General features: G+C 41.6%; 1 protein-coding gene across 1 annotated transcript in view; it reads right to left on the bottom strand.

The window, feature by feature from the left end:
* The window catches only part of pdzd8 (PDZ domain containing 8), a 199980-nt gene extending 175462 nt beyond the window's left edge, over positions 1-24518 (bottom strand). Inside the window, exon 1 of the mRNA XM_072557334.1 lies at positions 23515-24518. Coding sequence (XP_072413435.1) covers positions 23515-24344 — 830 coding nt within the window. The 5' untranslated portion in view covers positions 24345-24518. The remainder of the gene's footprint in view (positions 1-23514) is intronic.
* Between the last annotated feature and the right edge of the window lie 213 nt (positions 24519-24731).

Genomic DNA, 24731 nt, shown 5'->3' with positions numbered 1-24731 from the left:
AGTGAGGGGCTTGGAAAGGAGCTTGCAGGAGCTGATGTTCCCAGCAATCTGCTGTCCTTGTCTGTCTGGGTGGAAGCAGTCATGAGTTTGGAAGGTGCTGTCTAAGGATCTTTGGCGAATTTCTTCAGTGCATCTCAAGTCATACACACACTGTTGTTATGAAGGGAAGGAATGGATATTTATGAATGTGATGCCAATCAAGCAGGCTGCTTTTTCCTGAATGGTATCAAGCTTCTGAGTGTTTTTGGAGCTGCACTCATCAAGCAAACAAGGATTATTCATCATACTCCTGACTTGTGCCTTTTAGATGATGGGCAGGATTTGTGGAGCCAGGAGGTAAGTTACTCGATGCAGTATTCCTAGCCTTTGGTCAGCTGTTGCAACCACTGTATTTGTGCTTTCTGGTCAATCGTAAACTCCAGGATGTTAATAGTGGAGTTTCAGTAATATAACTCCATAATGTCATAGGTGGTGGCTAGGCTGTCTCTTGTTGGAGATGGTCAATGTGTTTAACTCTTTTCAAATATTACCATTTAGTTTATAATATCACTCATTACTTCTATTTGTAAAATGCAATCTCACTTCTTCAAACTAACTTTATCTATCATCTATATATCAAAATTTCACCAATGTTGATATTCTGAACTGTATTACATCCTTGCTCATGGGAGGGTGGTAAAAAAGGAGGGGGGGTGGCATTGCTAATTAGAAATGGTATAACGGCTGCAGAAAGGAAGTTTGAGGGGGATCTGCCTCTGGAGGTAGTATGGGCTGAAGTCAGAAATAGGAAAGGTGCAGTCACCTTGTTGGGTGTTTATTATAGGCCCCCCAATAGCAGCAGAGATGTGGAGAAACAGATTGGGAAACAGATTTTGGAAAGGTGCAGAAGCCACAGGGTCGTAGTCATGGGCGACTTCAACTTCCCAAATATTGATTGGAAGCTCTTTAGATCAAGTAGATTGGATGGGGCGGTGTTTGTGCAGTGTGTCCAGGAAGCTTTTCTAATGCAGTATGTAGATTGTCCAACCAGAGGGGAGGCCATATTGGATTTGGTACTCGGTAACGAACCGGGACAAGTGGTGGGCTTGTTAGTGGGTGAACATTTTGGTGATGGCGACCACAATTCTGTGACTTTCACCTTGGTTATGGAGAGAGACAGGTGCGCACAACAAGGAAGTTTTTACAATTGGGGGAAGGGAAATTACGATGCTGTAAGACAGGATTTGAGGAGCATACGTTGGGAGCATAGGCTGTCAGGGAAGGATGTGGTGGAAATGTGGGACTTTTTCAAGGAGCAGATACGACGTGTCCTTGATATGTATGTACCGATCAGGCAGGAAAGAAATGGTCGTGTGAGGGAGCCTTGGTTGACGAGGGAGGTTGAATGTCTAGTAAAGAGGAAGAAGGAGGCTTACATAAGGTTGAGGAAACAAGGTTCAGACAGAGCAGTGGAGGGATACAGGATAGCCAGAAGGGACCTGAAGAAAGGGATTAGGAGAGCTAAGAGAGGGCATGAAAAATCCCTGGCGGATAGGATCAAGGATAACCCCAAGGCATTCTATGCGTATGTGAGAAACCTGAGAATGACGAGAACGAGGGTAAGTCCGATCAAGGACAGTGGTGGGAGACTGTGTATTGAGTCGGAAGAGATAGGAGAGGTCTTGAACAAGTACTTCTCTTTAGTATTTACGAACGAGAGGGACCGTATTGTTGAAGAGGAGAGTGTGAAACGGACTGATAAGCTAGAAGAGATACCTGTTAGGAAGGAAGATGTGTTGGACATTTTGAACAACTTGAGGATAGACCAGTCCCCCGGGCCTGAAGGGATATATCCTAGGATTATGTGGGAAGCAAGAGAGGAAATTGCAGTACCGTTGGCAATGATCTTCTCGTCTTCACTGGCAACTGGGGTGGTACCAGGGGACTGGAGAGTAGCGAATGTTGTGCCCCTGTTCAAAAAAGGGAATAGGGATAACCCCGGGAATTACAGGCCAGTTAGTCTTACTTCTGTGGTAGGCAAAGTCATGGAAAGGGTACTGAGGGATAGGATTTACGAGTATCTGGAAAGACACTGCTTGATTAGGGACAGCCAGCACGGATTTGTGAAGGGTAGGTCTTGCCTTACAAGTCTTATTGAATTCTCTGAGGAGGTGACCAAGCATGTGGATGAGGGTAGAGCAGTGGATGTAGTGTACATGGATTTTAGTAAGGCATTTGATAAGGTTCCCCATGGTAGGCTTATGCGGAAAGTCAGGAGGCATGGGATAGAGGGAAATTTGGCCAATTGGATAGAAAACTGGCTAACCGGTCGAAGGCAGAGAGTGGTGGTAGATGGTAAATATTCAGCATGGAGTCCAGTTACAAGTGGAGTTCCGCAGGATCAGTTCTGGGTCCTCGGCTATTTGTAATTTTTATTAATGACTTAGAGGAGGGAGTCGAAGGGTGGGTCAGTAAATTTGCAGATGATACAAAGATAGGTGGAGTTGTGGACAGTGAGGAGGGCTGTTGTCGGCTGCAGAGGGACTTAGATATGATGCAGAGCTGGGCTGAGGAGTGGCAGATGGAGTTCAACCCTGCCAAGTGTGAGGTTGTCCATTTTGGAAGAACAAATAAGAATGCGGAATACAGGGTTAATGGTAGGGTTCTTGGTCAGATGGAGGAACAGAGGGATCTTGGGGTCTATGTACATAGATCTTTGAAGGTTGCCACTCAGGTGGATAGAGTTTGTAAGAAGGCCTATGGAGTATTATCGTTCATTAGCAGAGGGATTGAATTCAAGAGTCGTGAGGTGATGTTGCAGCTGTACAGGACTTTGGTTAGGCCACATTTGGAGTACTGTGTGCAGTTCTGGTCGCCTCACTTTAGGAAAGATGTGGAAGCTTTGGAGAGGGTGCAGAGAAGACTTACCAGGATGTTGCCTGGAATGGAGAGTAGGTCGTACGAGGATAGGTTGAGAGTTCTCGGCCTTTTCTCGTTGGAACGGCAAAGGATGAGGGGTGACTTGATAGAGGTTTATAAGATGATCAGAGGAATAGATAGAGTAGACAGTCAGAAACTTTTTCCCCGGGTACAACAGAGTGTTACAAGGGGACATAAATTTAAGGTGAAGGGTGGAAGGTATAGGGGAGATGTCAGGGGTGGGTTCTTTACCCAGAGAATGGTGGGGGCATGGAATGCGCTGCCCGAGGGAGCGGTAGAGTCAGATTCATTGGCGACCTTTAAGTGGCATTTGGATAGGTACATGGATGGGTGCTTAATCTAGGATAGAAGTTCGGCACAACATCGTGGGCCGAAGGGCCTGTTCTGTGCTGTATTGTTCTATGTTCTATGTTCTATGTTCTATCCTCCTTGCTGTTTATTCAACATCCAAATGGTGTGTTATCTGCAAATTTGGAAATTCTACCAAAGTTCAGATGGTGACCATATCCAAAAATATTAAAGAGGTCATAATGTTGACGACTGAGAAATGTATATTTTGCTCCAGCCCAAGTAAACAATTTGTTCACTGCTACACGGTGGCTCAGTGGTTAGCACTGCTACCTCACAGTGCCAGGGAGCCAGATTTGATTTCAGCCTCAGGCAACTCTGTGGAGTTTTCACATTCTCCCTGTGTCTGCGTGGGTTTCGTCCCACAGTACAAGTAGTATTGGGTACAAGCAAGTAAACAGTTTTTTGGGAATAAAGAACTTGTTTGTCAAAAAATACACAAAGGAATCACAAGATTGTAACCAAAGTACTGTTTCAAACTGAAAGCAAACACTCACCACAGAACAACCTAGTAAGCAAAACAAATCTTTGTTGGAGATATTCTTATTTTTGGAGGGGCTAGGGAGTCAATGGCCTAGTGGTATTGTCAATGGATTTGTAACCCTGCAGCACGTGTAAAGTTCTGGGGACCAGGGTTGAATTCTGCCATGGTAGATGGCGGATTTTGAATTCAGTAATAATTTGGAAAAAGAGTTTAATTATGGCCATTAAACCAATGTCAATTGTCAGAAAAACCCATCTCGATCACTAATGTCCTTTAGGGAAGGAAATTAGATTAGATTAGATTAGATTAGATTACTTACAGTGTGGAAACAGGCCCTTCGGCCCAACAAGTCCACACCGCCCCGCCGAAGCGTAACCCACCCATACCCCTACATCTACATTTACATTTACCCCTTACCTAACACTATGGGCAATTTAGCATGGCCAATTCACCTGGCCTGCACATCTTTGGACTGTGGGAGGAAACCGGAGCACCCGGAGGAAACCCACGCAGACACGGGGAGAACGTGCAAACTCCACACAGTCAGTCGCCTGAGGCGGGAATTGAACCCGGGTCTCAGGTGCTGTGAGGCAGCAGTGCTAACCACTGTGCCACCGTGCCGCCCACCTTACCTGGCCTGCATGCAATTCCTGAGCCAAAGCAACTCTTAACTGCTGAATGGGAAATCAGAGATGGGCATAAAATGCTGGCTTAGCCAGTTACGCCCACATCCAGAGAATGATTTAAAAAGATGCATCTCATAAACTCCATCATAGAATCCTTACAGTGTGGAAACAGGCCGTTTGGCCCAACATGTTCACACTGACCATCCAAAGAATATCCCACCCAGACCCATTCCCATACCCTAGTGGTCAACATTTCCCACAATCAATCCACCTAAGCTACACATCCCTGAACACTAGGGGCAATTTAGCATGGCCAATCTACCTAACCTGCATATTTTTAAGATTGTGAGTGGAAACCAGAGCACCTGGAGGAAACCCACCCAGACACAGGGAGAATGTGCAAACTCCACACAGACAGTCACCCAAGGCTGGAATCGAACCTGGATCCCTGGGCTGTGAGGTAGCAGCGCTAAACATTAAGCCACTGTGCCGCCCATACTCCAGCATATGGCTTCCCAATAAAGTATCATCGGTCCTTTGAGTTCATATAAATAACAGTAAGTCAGGATTGAGTAGCTTAGAAAGAAGGTCTATGAAATAAATACTTAAACCAATTTTGAATACTCAAATCAAATCTTTATTCTGACTAGACTTTTACGTTCAAAGAATAAACACTTGGTTAATATTTCTTATGTCCTCAGGATGTCCAAAAGAATCTTCCACCCGATGAGCGAATTTGAAGAGATAGTCACTGATATAACATAGACAAATAAATACTAAAAGAAAACTGGTTTAAGTCAATGTGCATCTTCCACCCTTCCACTCAAATAAATAGAACTATTCAGACAGTAATCATTTGACTGTTTTGTAGCACTAACTGCTGTATAATGACCCTTTCTGTGTAAACATTTAGACATTGAAAGAAAATAGAATTATACTCGGCTCTATATTCCAGTATCTTCTGTCAACATTTACCATCAGGATACACGCAAGTAATGGCAAATTGGGCAAGATTTTGGAGGCTGCACTGCTTGTGAAATCCTACTTCATTAAGCTGTAAGCAGGGGGATGGAGGTCATTGCCTGAGTATTCAAGTATAAAATAGGTTCGGAGTTATGGAAAAAAGGCAAGAGATTGGTACCAAGTTAGACTGCTTAGAGAGTCAGTGCAGACACAAATGGTCCCAATGGTCTCCTTCTGCACTGCCACAATTCTCATTCTGAGACCAGATACAACAGAGATTAAAATAATTTCATTTAAGGATATGGAACACGAAAAGCTTCGCACACCCATCCAATCCAGACCATTAAAACAAACGTCTATAACTTTCCACTGGCTCTCTTCCAATTGTTATTTCACCCAATAAGGGAGAGTAAATTTAACATACAACAGAAAACGATGGAAATCAGCAGTAAATCAATTTGCTTATAAGAGAAAATGAGCAAATGTTTAATTTCTGAGAAAAAGCCCCAACAGAGAATTAAGCTGTTTTGCTGTTTCAGACGTCAATATGAGCATTTTCTATTTCCATTATTAATCTTTATGTAGTCATACCTCAAGAAATGTAAAGTTGGCATCTGTAACTCTCATCTAATCCATTACCTTTAAAAAAGCATGCATAATCTAAAAGGGTTATGAACCTCTCTGGCAAGGTAGGCAAACAGTTTCAATTAACTAATTGTTATCCCCAAGCCCAAAGGTAACCAATCAAACTGAAATGTAAAAGCAGTACTTCCATGATACCACACCTGTTCTAATATCGCTTTAAGTAATTCAGATAATATTATCTTATCTCTCTGTTTCATATTAAAGGCCTTGTTGTTACACTTCACAGGGGTAGCATTCTGGAAATCAAGCCCCTCTATTCCTGGCATTTTGATAATAAAGTACACAGAATTCGCCAATTTACTTGTCTCTTAGACCAAGGTTGTCAGAAGCACAGACCAGGTTTCTATCCCTAAAAATAAGGAATATTTATGACAAAGAAATAGACTGTAGCTACAGGTGTACAATTATCAATATATAACTCTGCTGCTTAAAACTTCAAGGCCTTTATAAATTCATCTTCAGACTGAAGACAATTTTTTAAACTGCATAGAAAAGCTCCTTGCAGAGATCGTATCATTTCTGACAAATATTTACACCCCAAAGCTGTTCGGCTAGTTGGGAGCCAATCACAGTTGTTGGCAGGCAGAAGCCTTTGTCATCAATAACTAGCCATTAGTCCCCAAACCAATCAACTACCTGTTGCCAACCAAAGCTCCACTCATACCTACCCCTTGGCTCCAGTTCATTGGCCAATTAGGCTTCCAGTGCTGCTTTAACAAGCAGCTGTGCAACAGCATTTGAGTGTGTCAGGCTTCTTGCTTTTAAGAAGTGCAACCATCCATCAACATTCCTTGATTTTAAAACCACTCTGTTCGTATTTCAGTTCATAATCAAAAATACAGAGCAAGAAAATGTGGGCGGCACGGTGGCACAGTGGTTAGCACTGCTGCCTCACAGTGCCTGAGACCTGGGTTCAATTCCCGCCTCAGGCGACTGACTGTGTGGAGTTTGCACGTTCTCCCCATATCTACGTGGATTTCCTCCAGGTGCTCCTCCCACAGTCCAAAGATGTGCAGGTCAGGTGAATTGGCCATGCTAAATTGCCAGTGGTGTTAGGTAAGGAGTAAATGTAGGGGTATGGGTGGTTTGCGCTTCGGCGGGTCGGTGTGGACTTGTTGGGCCGAAGGGCCTGTTTCCACACTGTAATGTAATCTAATCTAATCTTAAAATGATACCATCTTTACATTGAATAAATGCAAGCTGCTGTTTTTGAATTCTGATGTGAACACTCCTTCATAAATATAAAATGCTATTATTTTAATATTCATTTATCTTCCTTCTTATTTCTATGCAGATGTAGTACTAACACAATCAATAAAAAGAAACCGTTTTAATATTATTATTATAACAGTGTGATCTTGTTTTGATGTCAAACAGCAATCAAGCCAAATGACACTGGGGCACAAATTTTCCTAATAGTATTATAAGCATTTTTGATTTAAAATCAGCTGTTAGGTTTTAAATATACTCTTTATATTGCTTTAGACCTACCACAAATAGATCTTTTAAAGTTTAGATTCCATTATGTTTTAATTCACAGTACTCTACCTTCCGTCATTTAACGTTATCATTTTACTTGAGCAAATCAAGAGAACATTTTTCAGCCATTTTCCTTATGTTATAAAACACAACTTATAAATAATGGACTGTAGCAAGAATGACTTCCTCATAACCATAGCCCAACTCCCAATATTACAACATTGTTTCTGGTGACAGCAGCTGAGCTTTGCAGGGGCTATGCATTGTAAATTAGGTCATTCAATCTACACCAACAAAAAAGATAAGATCAGTTACTTATTTGGAAGCCACAATACCAATAAGAGTTAGACATAAACTGGGATCATTAATCCCATATAATACCACTATCCATAGCTACATGAAAGGCAGCAGTACATTTTCACATCACTGACCCATACTTGACTTTCTTCAGTCACTTTCTCTGAATTCTAAAGTATATATGAGACGGATTCCACATCACTAGCAGGCATCATGCTAGACTGCTCTAGATGATGTGGTCCTGTAGTACAAAGAGCGCATCACAGCTCAGCGTTAATATCTGTCAGAACCACTAACCCTGAAAACAAAATACAGTAGCCCTAACGATGTGCCAAAAACATCATAAAGTGATCCCAGAACAGTCTTTTATCATTTAAATGCTAAGTTTAGGCCAATATATTTAGAACTGTACTTCACTCAGTCTTGTCCCCCTCCACAGCAGATCCAAGATTAAAAAAATCATATTCTTGATCTTAAAATAGAACATAAGATATCGAACACTCAGATTTATGTTTTTCTGCTTTGTAACTAACTGGAGTTTGGATGCTTGTCAGAGCTAATGAGTGCAGTTAGTTTTACAATTCATGCAATTTAATTTAGATTAATAAAGCACTTTCTATTCAAATACATGACTCATTGCTCTAATCCAATCCACTTTGGACATTTTGCAAGATGTCACCACCTATTCCCCTACTGTCTATATATGCCATATCCTTTTCCACAGTAAATACTGATGCAAAATATTAATTTAGTATCTCCCCCGTTTTCTGTGGCTCCACACAAAGGCCGCCTTGCTGATCTTTGAGGGGCCCTATTCTCTCCCTAGTTACCCTCTTGTCCTTAATATATTTGTAAAAACCCTTTGGATTCTCCTTAATTCGATTTGCCAAAGCTATCTCATGTCCCTGTTTTGCCCTCCTGATTTCCCTCGTAAGTATACTCCTACTTTCTTTATACTCTTCTAAGGATTCACTCTATCTATCCTGTCTATACCTGACATATGCTTCCTTCTTTTTCTAAACCAAACCCTCAATTTCTTTAGTCATCCAGCATTCCCTGTACCTACCAGTCTTCCCCTTCACCCTGACAGGAATATACTTTCTCTGGATTCTTGTTATCTCATTTCTGAAGGCTTCCCATTTTCCAGACATCCCTTTACCTGCAAACATCTGCCTCCAAATCAGCTTTTGAAAGTTCTTGCCTAATACCCTTAAAATTGGCCTTTCTCCAATTTAGAACTTCAACTTTTAGATCTGGTCTATCCTTTTCCATCACTGTTTTAAAACGAATAGAATTATGATCACTGGCCCCAAAGTGCTCCCCCATTGACACCTCAGTCACCTGCCATGCCTTATTTCCCAAGAGTAGGTCAAGTTTTGCACCTTCTCTAGTAGGTATATCCACATACTGAATCAGAAAATTGTCTTGTACGCACTTAAGAAATTCCTCTCCATCTAAACCCTTAACACTATGGCAGTCCCAGTCGATGTTTGGAAAGTTAAAATCCCCTACCATAACTACCCTATTATTCTTACAGATAGCGGAGATCTCTTGGCAAGTTTGTTTCTCAATTTCCCTCTGACTATTAGGGGGTCTATAATACAATTTCAATCAGGTAATCATCCCTTTCTTATTTCTCAGTTCTACCCAAGCAACGTTCCTGGATGTATTTCCAAGAATATCCTCCCTCAGCACAGCTGTAATGCTATCCCTTATCAAAAATGCCGCTCCCCCTCCTCTCTTGCCTCCCTTTCTATCCTTCCTGTAGCATTTGTATGCTGGAACACTAAGCTGCCAGTCCTGACCATCTCTGAGCCATGTTTCTGTAATTACTATGATATCCCAGTCCCATGTTCCTAACCGTGCCCTGAGTTCATCTGTCTTCCCTGTTAGGCCCCTTGCATTGAAATAAATGCAGTTTAATTTATTAATCCTACCTTGTCCCTGCCTGCCCTGACTGTTTGACTCACTTTTGTTCTCAACTGTACCAGTCTCTCAGATTGATCTTTTTCCTCACTATCTCCCTGGGTCCCACCCCCTCTTCCACCACGCCCCCCCCCCCCCCCCCCCCCCCCCAAACCTTACTTGTTTAAATCCTCCCAAGCAGTTCTAGCAAATTTCCCTGCCAGTATATTAGTCCCCTTCCCATTTAGGTGCAATCCATCTTCTTGTACAGGTCACCTCTACCCAAAAGAGATTCCAATGATCCAAAAATGTGAATCCTTCTCCCGTATACCAGTTTCTTAGCCATGCATTCATCTGCTCTGTCCTCCTATTCCTGCCCTCACTAGCTCGTAGCACTGTTTAAGAAGGGCGGTAAAGACAAGCTAGGGAACTATAGACCAGTGAGCCTGACCTCAGTGGAGGGCAAGTTGTTAGAGGGAATCCTGAGGGACAGGATGTACATGTATTTGGAAAGGCAAGGACTGATTAGGGATAGTCAACACGGCTTTGTGCGTGGGAAATCATGTCTCACAATCTTGATTGAGTTTTTTGAAGTAACAAAGAAGATTGATGAGGGCAGAGCGGTAGATGTGATCTATATGGACTTCAGTAAGGCATTCGACAAGGTTCCCCATGGGAGATTGATTAGCAAGGTTAGATCTCACTGAATACAGTGAGAACTAGCCATTTGGATATAGAACTGGCTCATAGGTAGAAGACAGAGGGTGGTGGTGAAGGGTTGTTTTTCAGACTGGAGGCCTGTGACCAGTGGACTGCCACAAGGATCGATGCTGGGTCCTCTACTTTTTGTCATTTATATAAATGATTTGGATACGAGCCAGAGGTACAGTTAGTAAGTTTGCAGATGACACCAAAACTGGAGGTGTAGTGGACAGATTACAACAGGAACTTGACCAGATGGGCCAATGGGCTGAGAAGTGGCAGATGGAGTTTAATTCATTTTGGGAAAGCAAATCTTAGCAGGACTTATACACTTAATGGTAAGGTCCTAGGGAGTGTTGTTGAACAAAGAGACCTTGGAGTGCAGGTTCCTAGCTCCTTGAAAGTAGAGTCGCAGGTAGATAGGATAGTGAAGGCAGCGTTTGGTATGCCTTCCTTTACTGGTCAGAGTATCGAGTACAGGAGTTGGGAGGTCATGTTGCAGCTGTACGGGACATTGGTTAGGCCAGTGTTGGAATATTGCGTGCAATTCTGGTCTCCTTCCTATCGGAAAGATGTTGTGAATCTTGAAAGGGTTCAGAAAAGATTTACAAGGATGTTGCCAGGGCTGGAGGATTTGAGCTATAGGGAGAGGCTGAACAGGCTGGGGCTCTTTTCCCTGGAGCATCGGAGGCTGAGGGGTGACCTTATAGAGGTTTACAAAATTATGAGGGTCATGGATAGGATAAATAGACAAAATCTTATCCCTGGGGTAGGGGAGTCTAGAACTAGAGGGCATAGGTTTAGGGGGAAAATATATAAAAGAGACCTAAGGGGCAACTTTTTCACACAGAGGATGGTACTGTATGGAATGAGCTGCCAGAGGAAGTGGCGGAGGCTGGTCCAATTGCAACATTTAAGAGGCATTTGGATGGGTATATGAATAGGAAGGGTTTGGAGGGATATGGGCCGGGTGCTGGCAGGTGGGACTAGATTGGATTGGGATAGCTGGTCGGCATGGACAGGTTGGGCCGAAGGGTCTGTTTCCATGCTGTACATCTCTATGACTCTATGACTCCAAATCCTTGAAATACAACACAGGACATTTTAATGATGGTAGCCCTTCTAGAAAGAATTAAAGCTTACTGTGGTCCACTCGGTCGTACTTCTGGAATTATCAGCTGGAAACACATCAAAAAGTTCTTCAATTGGTAAAGTGTCAAATTTTTACTTGAATAATGAGGAGTAATTCAAGGAAAAAAACAACAGATAAATTGTGCAAGTTTAAATTCCACTAATATGAGCGAAGGTTTAAATAAAAGTTACATGGCCTTCTGAAATACATTCTATACTTTCCAGTTTCACAAAGGAGATAATGGAGAACAATGTTGGCATCCACAACTAGGGGTCACAGTCGAAAAATAAGAGGTAAGCCATTCAGGACTGAAATGAGGAAGAATTTCTTTACTCGTTGTATACTAGTGGAATTCTCTACCACAGAAAGCTGTTGGGGCCAGTTCATTTGATATATTCAAGAGGGAGCTAGACATGGCCCTTGCGGCTAAAGGGACCAAAGAATATGCAGAAACAGCAGGAGTGGAATACTGAAATTGCATGATCAGCCATGGTCATACTGAATGGTGGTGTAAGCTCGAAGGGCCAAATGGGCTATTCCTGTACCAATTTTGTATGTTTCATTGTTTCCACAATCAATATTATGGGATATTGTTCACCAGAAGAGAATGTTTTTTTACAGACATAGTGGCACATGAACAGCTCCAAAGCCATCATCATTCAAGTTGTGTATATTTCAAAAGGCACAATTTATTGAGCAAATGTTGTGATTTTCTGTCAAACTCATTAATGGACCTTACACTAAGGTAATAAGCTTGGTTTGTGTATTCCTGCCCCTGTCCAAGCTTTATATTATTTGGGAAATTAAAATTCGAATCCACTTCATAAAACTACTGTATCAATATCACATAATATGTTCTGAGTATAGGAAATACTCCCAATTCCATGGAAGTTCAAAAATAAAAACTCTTACATAAAATAGACACACATCTCTATCCAGTCAGAGCACTGTCCAATTCGATGCCAAATTTCTCAATCCTATGAAGGATTTTACAATACTGCAGCCTGAAAAAGCAGATAGTCAAACTGATCCTCAACACTGCCCAAATTGTAAAACACAATATTCCTCACGAATGGTTCTCTTTTCCCTGAAGACATTTATCAATTAAATGCTTTCTCCCTCTGTAAATGGCTTACCTCCCATGCTAATTTTTTGACACTCTTTCAGTACTTGCTTTTCACTCTTTTCATCTGCATAATTTGTGCCATGAGACACAGATGGTGGCACAATGGCAATTTCACTGGAGTCGTACTAGTAGACTAGTAACTGGAGGCCAACACTAATGTCTGGGGACATGGCTCCTATCCCATCAATTTAAATTCAATGAATAAATCTGCAGCATAAAATTAGTCTCAGTCATATTATAGTAATCATGAAACTATCAACTGTTTTAAAAATGTTTCTGGTTCATTAATGCCCTTTAGGAAAAGAAAACTACAATACATACTACTATCTGTCCTACATGTAACTCCAGAGCCAGAGCAATACGGTCAACTCTAAATTGTTCTCCGAAATAGGCTGACAAGCCACTCAACTAAGGGACAATTAGAAATGGGTAACAAATGTTGGGCTGCCAGTGAGATCTATATCCCATGAAGGATTAAATCTTTTTTAAAAAAACTCATTCTGATGTCTTTTTCTGTCTTATGTCTGATTCTCTCTGCCTCTCTTTTTCTGGAAGGCTTCCTTTGTTATCTTTCCAACATTCTGTGTGTCTCCCATGCTTTCCCTTCTATACATGTATCTCAAGTCATATCTGCTTTTCCCCCAGTGCATTTTCTCTCTTCCATGTTTTTCTTCATTCTCTCTTTTCCCTCTCATTTTCCACATGACCTTGACCAAATAGACTCAAACTTGTATAGTGGTACAAAGCCCTAGTCCTGAATTTCAAATGAGCAAATTATGTTTGACTAGAGGACTTCAGGTGGAAATTTGGCTCCACAAAGAATTTGATACCAATTTGGGGAAGTGGAGCTCTGTCTGTTGTAACTGGTAAATTGTTTGTTTGTTTTGCATTGATCACATATGATTGCATTATGTAGCTTTCTTTATTTCTACTTTTTTTTTGATTGAGTCACAGAATGTGGGCAATACTGACTGGGCCAGCATTAGTTGCTCTTGAGAAGGTAGTGATGGGCTGCCTTAATCAACTCGTGCAATATGTTCTGAAGATACATCCAAACATCGTCATGCAGGGACTTCCAGAATTTTGAGCCAATATAAGTACAGGGACATAGTTAAGGCAGGATGGACGTGTCCTGAGTGGGTAATCTGCAGGTACTCCACTTATTGTCCTTGCCCTCCAACTTCACAGAATTCATAGATTTGGGAGTTAGTTTTGAAGAAATCTTGGTAAGGTCCTGCAATGAAGCTTATGAATTCTACTATCGCTAACATGCTAAAATTAAAGTGGTGGGTGTGATTCCAATTAATGCACTGCTTTGCACTAGATGATGTCATTCTAGTTAAATTCCTGGTAAATTTATAATGTGTGGTGAATGTCTCCTTATTAATTCTGTATTATATTTGGTATTATGTATTATGTTGCATTTATTGATTTGCACAACTGCAGTATTATTGTAGGGCTGCAATTCTGTTTGTATGTATCAACAGTTATACCATTGTTATTTACACACTTGTCCTTTCATCTGATAAGAATTCTTAAGTCGAGGGTTTAACAAACAAAATTGAGAGCATGGTAAAGGTGTCCACTTGACCTTGGAGCAGGTAACTGGACCCACAAGTCAGTTAACAATTTGGGACTCTCTGATCAAAATAGGCTAGGAGCACATAAATCAGTGACAATAAACAACTACAAAAAAACTGAAACCAAGGATCTAATTAGTCAATTAACATTCTCCACAAATATAAAGGGTGTAGTTATTCTTATGTGGAACAAGAAAATATGTTTTTCTTAAGTTAATTATCTTTAAGAGTTAAGAAAGATTTACTCCAAAAGAGCCATCTTACTGAAATATGCAAAATCCAGACACTTAAATTGACATTAGTTTTAAAAATGTTTTGATCTTCAACGTACACACCAAGATCTATTGATGAAATCACTTTCTGGATAGGACAAAGAAGGTATCATAGTTACGGCTGAAATATCAATGTGTTTTAGGTCAAACAAAATGCAAAAGATTTCTAAAATTGAAAGCACATCTCATTAAGTAGCCAGTGTGACTGAATTTATAGATGGGAAGCCTTAAGTTCTAAATAACTAATCACTGAAAGTAAGGCGTCTTTCTGGAGTATTTTAAAGAATGATTTCAAGTTCCCCTGACTTGCAATTGATTGATATTTTGTTGATTGTGTTTTATTTAGTATAATTATAACTCATGCATCCTCTTCCAAGAGTCCTATTCCTCCCTATCCTTTTAATTGTTTACGGATGTCAAGATGTCAAAAGCAAGATCTCAAAAATAGAAAAGAATAATTTCAGGCACCCAGCACATGCACTAAGTAATCACAGAATCAGGATGTTTGCAATCTCAGTGTCACATTTGAATCCATGATGAGCGTCCAACCTTATATTCATGCTACCACTCAGCTATCTATTTCCACCTCCATAACTGTAACCCTCAATTATGCCTTTGCAACTTTGCCAATGCAATCCTATCTGGTTACCTATACACATTCTCTGTAAACTTCTCATCCAAAACCTCACTACCCATGTCTTAAGTCACAGCATCTCCTATTCTCCTTTAATCCAATGCTCTTCATTAGTGCAAATCAAAATTCACAGAAATATTAAACATATACAGAAGAAAACGTATTTTACTACAGGATTATGTAAAATCTAAATATTAAAAATCATTAGTAAACAATATCTTTATATTTGCAAAGCTTCACAATAAACGCCAAGAAAAACCCAGACACCTCAGTTACAAGGATAGACTAGAGCTTTTTAACACAAGTAATTTGGTCTGAAGTGGACTGTCTGAAAATGTACTGGAGGAAGAGTCAATCAAGAGGACATTAAATGATTATTGCAACAGAAATAATGTGCAAGGGCATGGAGAAAAGGCAGGAGAACTGCAGTTAAGGCATAATGCTTATTGAAGAGCCAGTGCAGACACAAGTGGGCTGAATGGCCTCCTTCCATGCTATAATTATTATATGATTCTGTTAAATGGGCTGAATTTCAGTCAATATTAACTACATTCAAAAGAAGAACAAGTAAAACAGATGGTCTTTTCAAGGTCTGTCAAACTATCCCACTCCATAATGGCTACAGCATCATGACTAAATTGCCCTGACTTTCCAAAGCCTTGACACTCATTATTCCAGAGTAGATGAGAGTTGTGCATGGGAATTCTACAGAATACAGCATAGCAGTCGCCAAAGGAATTGCTCTGGTAATTGAATACTTTGCTGGGCAATTCCTCTACACCTGGAACTCTCAAAGTCTCTACCAGAAAGTTTAGACTAGTAAATACATATTCTAAGTCCTGGCAAGTATTCAATTAATCCCATACATACCTTATGCATCCCAACTGCACCTCCACCAGATCACATATGCACCCAGATCCTTCACAGACACTACCAAGCATCCCACACCCCCACCCCTTTCCCCTCTGCACTGCTGACCATTGTTTCACTGCCTCTGAACTTCCCCACCCCACCCTCCCCACCCCTCCGCTCAGCACCTGATAGCTCCCTCCCTTGCCAATGGACCCAGTTTCTCCCATTCACCTCAACCTATTCTAAACATTGTATCACTCACTTGATATCCTTCCCACGTGACAACCTAACTTTACCCCCTCACCCCTACCCAGCAGGCACCCTTCCCCAACACCCCCCCAACTCTCTCAGCATCCTAATCATCATACTTTTCTTTCATACTTACCGTTTGACAGTAGCTGTCACAGAAGCTGCCTGGACCTACAAATTTCAGAATATGGCAGCTGAATGCTATGAAAAGGGGAGACAAGCACCAGAATTTTCATGTCAGCTTGCATATTGAATGGATATGTTTCAGAAAATGTAACTCAACTGATGTTTAGTCTCCACAAGTAGAGGAGTCCACAATGAGCAGCGAATACAGTAGACTACACTGAAGGAAGGCCACATAAATCAGTACTTTACCATGCTGGTGTTAAATTGGAAGCAGAATCCAGATTAGTATCATTATCTGTGCATCACCACAAAGGACTGAAATAAAAGGAGCAATACATCTGGGACTGCAAGATCCTATTTAATGAAAATTCAATTTATTTTGAGACTGAGGGAAGATACCAAGTAATTTGTACAGCTTGTAACAAAGTTATGTAAACGAAGATTGGCAGCAATTGTCAAATCAGCATTGAACACTTCAGGGGTCAAACTGTCAATGTGGCGGTTATATGGTTCAATATTTGATGTCAGGTACAGGTCAAGTTTGGGAAAGTAATTTGACTTGTGAAGTTATAGTGTGATGTGGACAATCATTGAGTTGCACTATATCTGATGCAATGCTGAAGGAAAAATAATTATATCTTCGTCTGCCAAGTATTCAAACTGAAGCCCAGTGACCACATGACATAAAACTGGCAGCATACAAAAGAAGGATTCAATTTCTCCTCTTACATTGAAAGATTTTTTGAGAAAAATCAAGAAATTTAGGAAGTAGCTAGAAAGTAGAGTGCAGGCTCATTCTGAATGGAGGAGGAGCTGAATGCTCCAATTGTTTCCTATTTATGGTCTTCTTAACACCCAATGATTAAGTCATAGAATCATTTGGCCCATCCAGTCCATGTCAGGTAATTCAATCAGATATCTGATCTTCAAATTGAATTCCCACTTGCAAACTTCAGTGTTCAGGTTTCATACACTGAAGTTAACCAATTGTAAAATAAACATATCAAGATCATTAACCATTCAAAAGTTAGAAATGCTCCAGATGAGCACTGGGCTTTCAGTCCTGTAATAATTTATTATTTACACCTATTCTCAGTTACAAGCAGTGTACAATAGTCCTTAAGTATGTATGTTATTACTTAGATCAACAGCTTTTCCTTCTCAAATAGTTATGGAACAGATTCTTAAAAGATTTCAACCAAAGACAATGTTTGTAAAATTCAAATTGGACTGATAATTTCCTTGACCTATGAGCCAAGTTGCTTAATAAAACTTGCTTATGGCTCCATAAAGAAACAACATGAATTCATGATTACACTATGTATGCCATACTAGCCAGCCAAGCAAACAATTATTCACTAATTAAGAATTGTGTCTATCTTAAACAAAGAATTTCTTTATGATGGCGTTGTTAATGTTATCATTCTGCATTATTTAATCATGAAATAAGGTACAGTTCAATAAATTCTAACAATTTACTTACCGCCTATTTCTCCTGATACCCTTGCCTACTTTTAACATGAACAATCTAAGGAAATTGCAGCAACATTTACTATCTCTCTGCCATGACTGGCTCTCAGGCTGTGTCATTGTACAGAGACACCATAGACCCAGTATAATATCTGCACCTCACCCAAAAAAGAAAAAAAGGAACTTAAGCTAGGATTGAGTGGACTGTTCTAATCATGCTACAATTTGATTTTTTAAAAATGATATACCAGTAGAGATTGTACTTTTTGTACTTAACAGACTTGTGAAGCAATGTTTGAATTGAATGGAATAGCAGGAAGGCTTACTCTCCCAAACAGACTTGCCTTCTAAGATTGCTAAAAACATTCCGACTTGCATCTTTCTTATTTTAATTGTTGATAGCATTTTTCATTTGAACACATTTTCTCTTGGGACCAGATTATGGAAAATATGTTTACAACCCAATCTTGACATAAGACAAATTAAGATATCCATAACAATGAATAGCAGGTCATGTGCGGCAAATTCAGTCAAATTGTGTAAAACTGTAACAGAGCTGCAGCAACGAGGACAGGATTGCTGCAATAACATGATTTTCAGGAAGCATCCCATGAGAAACATGCTTAAATGAAAGCCCCAGGACCAGATAAGGAAGTGGTAAATTGGTTACGAAATAGCAAGTAAAGTGTAAGGGCAAAAACAAAAATAGCCCTGTTTGGAAGGCAGTGCCCAAAGGTTGATATTAGGGCCTCAATATTTCTTTATAATCTTAATGAAAGCCTTATAAATAAAATTATTAACTTGGAAGGTTGTGTTATTCTTCTTTCTAATCCATCTTATTAATGAGATAGGGACAAAGCTTGAAGATCTAAGCGTTTAAATATTTTGGCAAATCGTGTTTCACATTGAGAAAGTAACTGCCAATGCATCTAAAAAAGATAATCACAAAATGAAGGGCACTTTGTTACATAACATCAGAAAAGAACTCCAGTTAAGCATTTTTGTTACACTGTACAAGAACAGTTGCTGGAACAATTAGAACACTGCGTAATAATGAAAAACAACAAGGTAAATGTTCATGGAAAGCAAGTGGACAATCCACATAGCTGCATAAACAATAACACACCCAGTTTTACTCTTTGCCAATACAAGGGAATCAGTGGTACTAGAATTAATATATTCAAAAGTCTTAATCCTGGAATCATAAGTGAAAAAGAACATTCAATTCATTCTCACTGGAATAACAGATTGGAGATAGAGCACATTGCAACTGCTCTGGAAGCTTTAGAAGTAAAGGCAGTAGCAATTAAAAGCTAAAAGAAAAGTAAAAGTTCATTACAGCTACCACAGATAAAGTGGGTGTGAAATATCACAAGCATTAACACCAAATGACTGAAGGTGAATTAACAACTTACTTTACACACAAACTGATTTCCTTGAAGGGAATACTGGGCATGCATAGTATAATCCTCTGATTTCTCTCCACACCTGCCGAGATTTCCTAGCGACTTCCGTTTTTGTGTAAAGCAGGATATTGGATTGTTTTTCATATTTGGTACTCCTGTCAAATTACATTCCCCTCCTATATAATGTATTTATATTTTCTGAAGAAACAAATTGTTTACATTTTGGACTTGAATATCAGAATCAAACCTTGCCTGTTCTTTAAAGTCCTGCATGCGTCAATCAATGAATCTTAGCTGTAATAAATCCTCAAATACACCAGTGTGACTTTTTTTTAAAACACCCATCTCAAGCACCAATAATTTGTGGCTTTCAAGTTATTGAGAAACAATTCATCTCCCAGTGCCATGCCAATTGCAAGTCAAGACAAGATGAATTTCCCTTGGGTTGCATTAGTGACAACACAGGTCTAAACAGAAGAAGAATCCCTGCTGAAGATCTCTCTTGTGATCAGACTGCGCAGGTGCAGGTATGATTTTGTCACAGAATGGTGACATCCAAATAGAGTGCAAAACACACATTGAAAACACTGAATCTCAGCCCAGATATTAGCATTTATCCCACTGTACGATCAGTAGCCATTGGCGGTTGATTTGAATACCAGAAGACCACCAGAAATGGGAGCAGAATTAGGCCATTGGGCCAATTAACTCTGTTCCGCCAATTCATCATGGCTGATATGTTTCTCAAGCTCATTCTCCACATAATCTTTGATTCCCTTAGTAATCAAGAACATATCTACCTCTTAAATACACTCAATGACTTGGCCTCCACAGCCTTCTGCAGCAAGGAGTTCCACAGATCCACCCTCTGACTAAAGACATTCCTGCTCATTTCAGTTCTAATGGTTCACCCTTTAAATCTGAGGCTGTACCCTTCAGATCTTAGTCTCTCCTACTACTAGAAATGCCTTCTCACGTTTGCTCTATCCAGCTCTCTCCGTATTCTGTAAGTTTCAGTTTCAATCAGATTATGCCTCATTATTCTAAACTCCATCGAGTACAGGCCCAGAGTCCTCAACCATCTCCCACATGAAAAGCTCTTCATCCTGGGATCAATCTTATAAAGTTCCTCTGGAACACCTACAAGGCTAGCACATCCTATCATATGCGGTATGGTTAAAGTTTTATACAGTCTCAGCAATGCATCCCTGTGCTTGTATTCTAGCCCTCTTGAAATGAATGCGAACACTGCATTTGCCTTGCTAACTGCCAACTGAATCTGCATGTTAACTTTAAGAGAATTCTGAACAAGGACTCCTAACTCCCTTTGTGCTTCAGATTTCTGAAGCCTTTCCCAATTTTGAAAATAGCCTATGCCTCTATTTTTCCTACCATAGTGCATAACCTCACACTTTCCCTCCACTCCATATGCCACTTCTTTGTCCACTCTCCTAGCCTGTCCTTCTGCAGACTCCCTACTTCCTCAATGCTACCTGTCCCTCCAACTATCTTCATGTCATCTGAGACCTTAGTAACAATGCCTTTAGTAATACCAATCACTCAGGCATGTTTTCCTTGTTAGAATGAAATAAAGTGCACAAGTTGAAGATAGCCCTTCAAAATATTTGATCTAATCCTTCTAAAGCCCATCCAGCTACAGCATTTAATTGTCTGTTAATAACTTCTGGCCTAGCTGCAACAATAATTTTGGCATCTTATTCCACTTATCTATGGTAAAGAATTACTTCCTGATATCTGTACTAAAGTTGCCCTTCACAACTATGAAATTATGTTTGAATCCCTTCTCTGACAGCATTGTTTCAGATTTACTTTCTATGTACAAACTGCCCTCATATCAATTTCAAGGCCAAAAAGACATGGTTTAAATGGATTTTGTAGCCCTGAAGCTTTAAATCAAGGATCAGTATCATTCCTCTTCTCTTTCGTGTTTCTAATATCAGGATGCATCCTTCATGCCGTGGAGATCAGAACTGTATACAATAGAGCATGGCTGAGGGATGACCTTATAGAGGTTTACAAAATCATGAGGGGCATGGATAAGGTAAAGAGCAAAGGTCTTTTCCCTGGGGTGGTGGAGTCCAGAATTAGAGGTAATAGGTTTAGCGTGAGAGGGGAAAACATTTAAAAGGGACCCAAGGGGAAACTTTTTCACGCAGAGGGTGGTGCATGTATGGAATGAGCTACTAGAGGAAGTGGTGGAATTACTAGTGGTGTAGTGATGGTACAATTGCAACATTTAAAAGGCATCTGGATGGGTATACGAACAGGAGGGCTTAGAAGGATATTGGCCAAGTGCTAGCAAATAGGACTAGATTAGGTTAGGATATCTGGTTGGCATAGACGAATTGGACCCAGACTCTATGTAACAAATTCAACATACGTAAAGAGGAGTTAATCTCAATCCTCTTCAAGCGAGATAATCCTGCATTCTGTTTATTTTGTTTATTGTAATTCTGTGGTTCAGACGAATTATAATAATAAAGTCAGCATCATCACAATGGACTACAAGGTTGTTCTCTCATGAGTGAATCAGCCGTCCAGCTATCTGAGCTAATCTGCATCAGTTCAGTTCAAACGAGTGATAAGACAACCAAAACCCTCCAGTTGCCTCTCCTCCCATCTCTCCACCTCCAAGTTGTCATTGCACTTAGAGACAAGTATAATAAAGCAATCTGCTTCCACCTGCATCTGGCCTGCCTCACTCATGTACAATATTAACTGCAAAGACGTAGCGTTTTAAATGCCTGAACTGGAAAATTATTCCAGTAAAGCTCCCCTGATGAAAGTGACTCATTTGGACAGAGAAGCTAATAGTAATAGCATGCTACGAACTACAGTTAACAACATTTCTAATGATATACAAGTTATACAGCAAAACATGACATCACTAAAAAGATGGCCATGAGTCATATTGTACATCATTGGAGAAGGTTGATTTATAATTGAAATGCAGTTAGTTCCCTTCATTTTGAGCTGTTCCTCAACATCAAGAAGCTCGACCAAAGAGACAGCGGTATAAAGGTAATGTCAGTCAATTAGTAATCCAGATACTCAGGCTACTACAAATTGGAAGAATTTAAATTCAATTCATGAAACCTAGTGTTAGTAATGGTTGCTATGAAACTAGTAGTTAAAACTCCACTGGATTCCCTGCCCGTTAGGGAAGGAAATCCTATTGTCCTTTCCCACTCTGGCAAACATATGACTCCAGATTCAAAGCAATGTGATTAACTTCCCTCTGAAATGCACTGCTGAACAAAAAAAAGTAATGATGTCAAATCCCAAAGAATGAAAACATCAGTGCACAGTGGTAGAGGTTAACACTCCTACCTCACAGCACCAGGGGACTTGGTTTGATTCCAGCCTTGGGTGACTGTATGTGGAGTTGGTAAGCTCCCACCCCCCAATATCTGCATAGAATTCTGCCATGTGCTCTGGTCCAAAGATGGGCAGATTAGGGGATTGGCCATGCTAAATTGTCACATAGTGTCCAGAGATGTGCAGAATAGGTGAATTAACCATGGTAAATGTGGATTTGTGGGGATAGGGTGGAGGGGTGAGTTTTCATGGGATGCTCTATGGAGGATTGATATGGACTCAATGGGCAGAGTGGCCTCTTCTTGCATGATAGGGATTCTGCAAAGCAGCCCAACTGATTGCCACCCAAGTTGTCTGCTTAAAGATTTTCATTCTGTCCACCACTAGCACACAATTGCAATAGTGCATTGCATGTACAGAATGCACACTAGCAACTCAGCCAGTCGTCTTTGACAACATCTTCTAAATAACCTGTAAAACCTAGAAAGCCAAGGGAAGCAGACACTGCAGAACGGCATTACCTCTATCATACACCATCCTGACTTCAAACGTTATAACCAATTCTAATGCAGTCACTTGGTCAGTATCCTGGAACTATCTTCCTAACAGCACTGTGGGCATACCAATGCACTGGATCATGAAGGTGGCTCCTTGCCACCTTCTCAAGGGCAATGAGGTATGGGCAAGACATGCTGGGTTTGCGACAGGTACTTCCATGTCACGAATGTTTTTTTTCTTTTAAATCCCATACCAGAGCAGCGTGGCAAAAATATCATCTGCAACTTAAAGATTGTGCCAAGAGATGACTAAGGGGCGCCTGCAGCACGATGCAGTAAGCGCTCCATTAATTCTGATTTGGGTACTGCAGAAAGTTGCAGCGAGGACAACATCTCCTCTACCACCGACACCTCACACATACACAAAGAAACACAAGTTTAAGCCATCTGCCACTGACTGTACCTGATTTTGTAGTTGGGTAAAGTATGTTTGCGCTTGATGACCCTCTTGAGCTGGTTGACAATGATGGTGGTGAGCTGGGGCATGGGCCGGCCCTCGAACTGCGACTTCACCTCGAAGTCGATGAAAGGCTCGTCCATGAAGGCGAAGGACCAGTGGGTGAAGGGTCGGCGGGTGAACTGCAGCCTGAGGCGGCCCACCACCCTCCTCATCTTGACGAAGAGATAGGCCGACTTGCCGAAGACCAGGTCCACGTCGATGGCCAGGTGGAAGCCGCCGTTGTACTCGAGCTCCAGCTCGAAGTTGAGCTCCTCGGGCACCCCGGCGGCGGCGGCGGCGGCGGCGGGACCTGCACCCCCACTTGCCGCGGCCTCCTCCTCCAGGGAGCCCGCGCCCGGGCCCGGGGCTGGGCCTGCGCCGGGATTGGGGCCCACGGCCGGTTGCAGCAGGCGCGCGCTCCTGAAGACGGGCAGCGCGTTGCCCAGGGAGATGTCGCGCAGGCTGAGGCCCTCGAGCAGGCGGCCCGCCGTCTTGGTCTGCAGCAACTCCTCGAACTCCACCTTGATCTTCTTGGTCAGCCAGTGCCGGACGATCGGGGTGTCCCTCAGCTCCCGGAACAGAAACAAGAAGATGGCGTTGAGGAAGTGGCAGCTCTCGGCCGGGGGCTCCTTGCCGCCGCTCAGGTAGTCTTTGAGCGAGGGCTCGATCACCGGCTTGACGTACTGCACATGCCGGGGCACCGGCTCGGGCTTGTTCCGGTACAGCAATAAAACCTGCAGCAGGAGAACACACAGGGCTCCGGCCAGAGCCGACAGCAGCATTAAATAAATCATGGTGGGGCTGGGGGAAGAGAGATTCACCTCAGGAACATGTTTACACACACACTCTCGGTCGGTCGGTCGGTCGGTCCTCCCGCTCTCACTGCTCCGTGTTTACATGAACCATTCCCCAGCAGCTACAATGAGAGGAGCTGCTGCTGCTGCTGCTGCTCCGACCTTCCCTGGATGGCGTGCACACACACGCAGCGCGCCCCCGCCGCAGCCGCAAAACCACGTTCCCCCGCCGCAGGTTCCGCTTTGCAAGAGAGAGGGTGAGAGCCTGTCACTGCCTTTACCCCCCTCTTCCCAGTTCGGGCCGGACCACACGCCAGCTTCCCCAATTCAAGACAAACCCAAGGACCACTTCCTTTCTCCCCGCCTCCCCCACCTTGTTCCGCTGAC

Source organism: Chiloscyllium punctatum, chromosome 38 (assembly GCF_047496795.1).
Source record: "Chiloscyllium punctatum isolate Juve2018m chromosome 38, sChiPun1.3, whole genome shotgun sequence".
NCBI lineage: Eukaryota > Metazoa > Chordata > Chondrichthyes > Orectolobiformes > Hemiscylliidae > Chiloscyllium > Chiloscyllium punctatum.
Note: the sequence above shows the minus strand (reverse complement) of the source record. Positions and strands in the feature narration are given on the sequence as shown.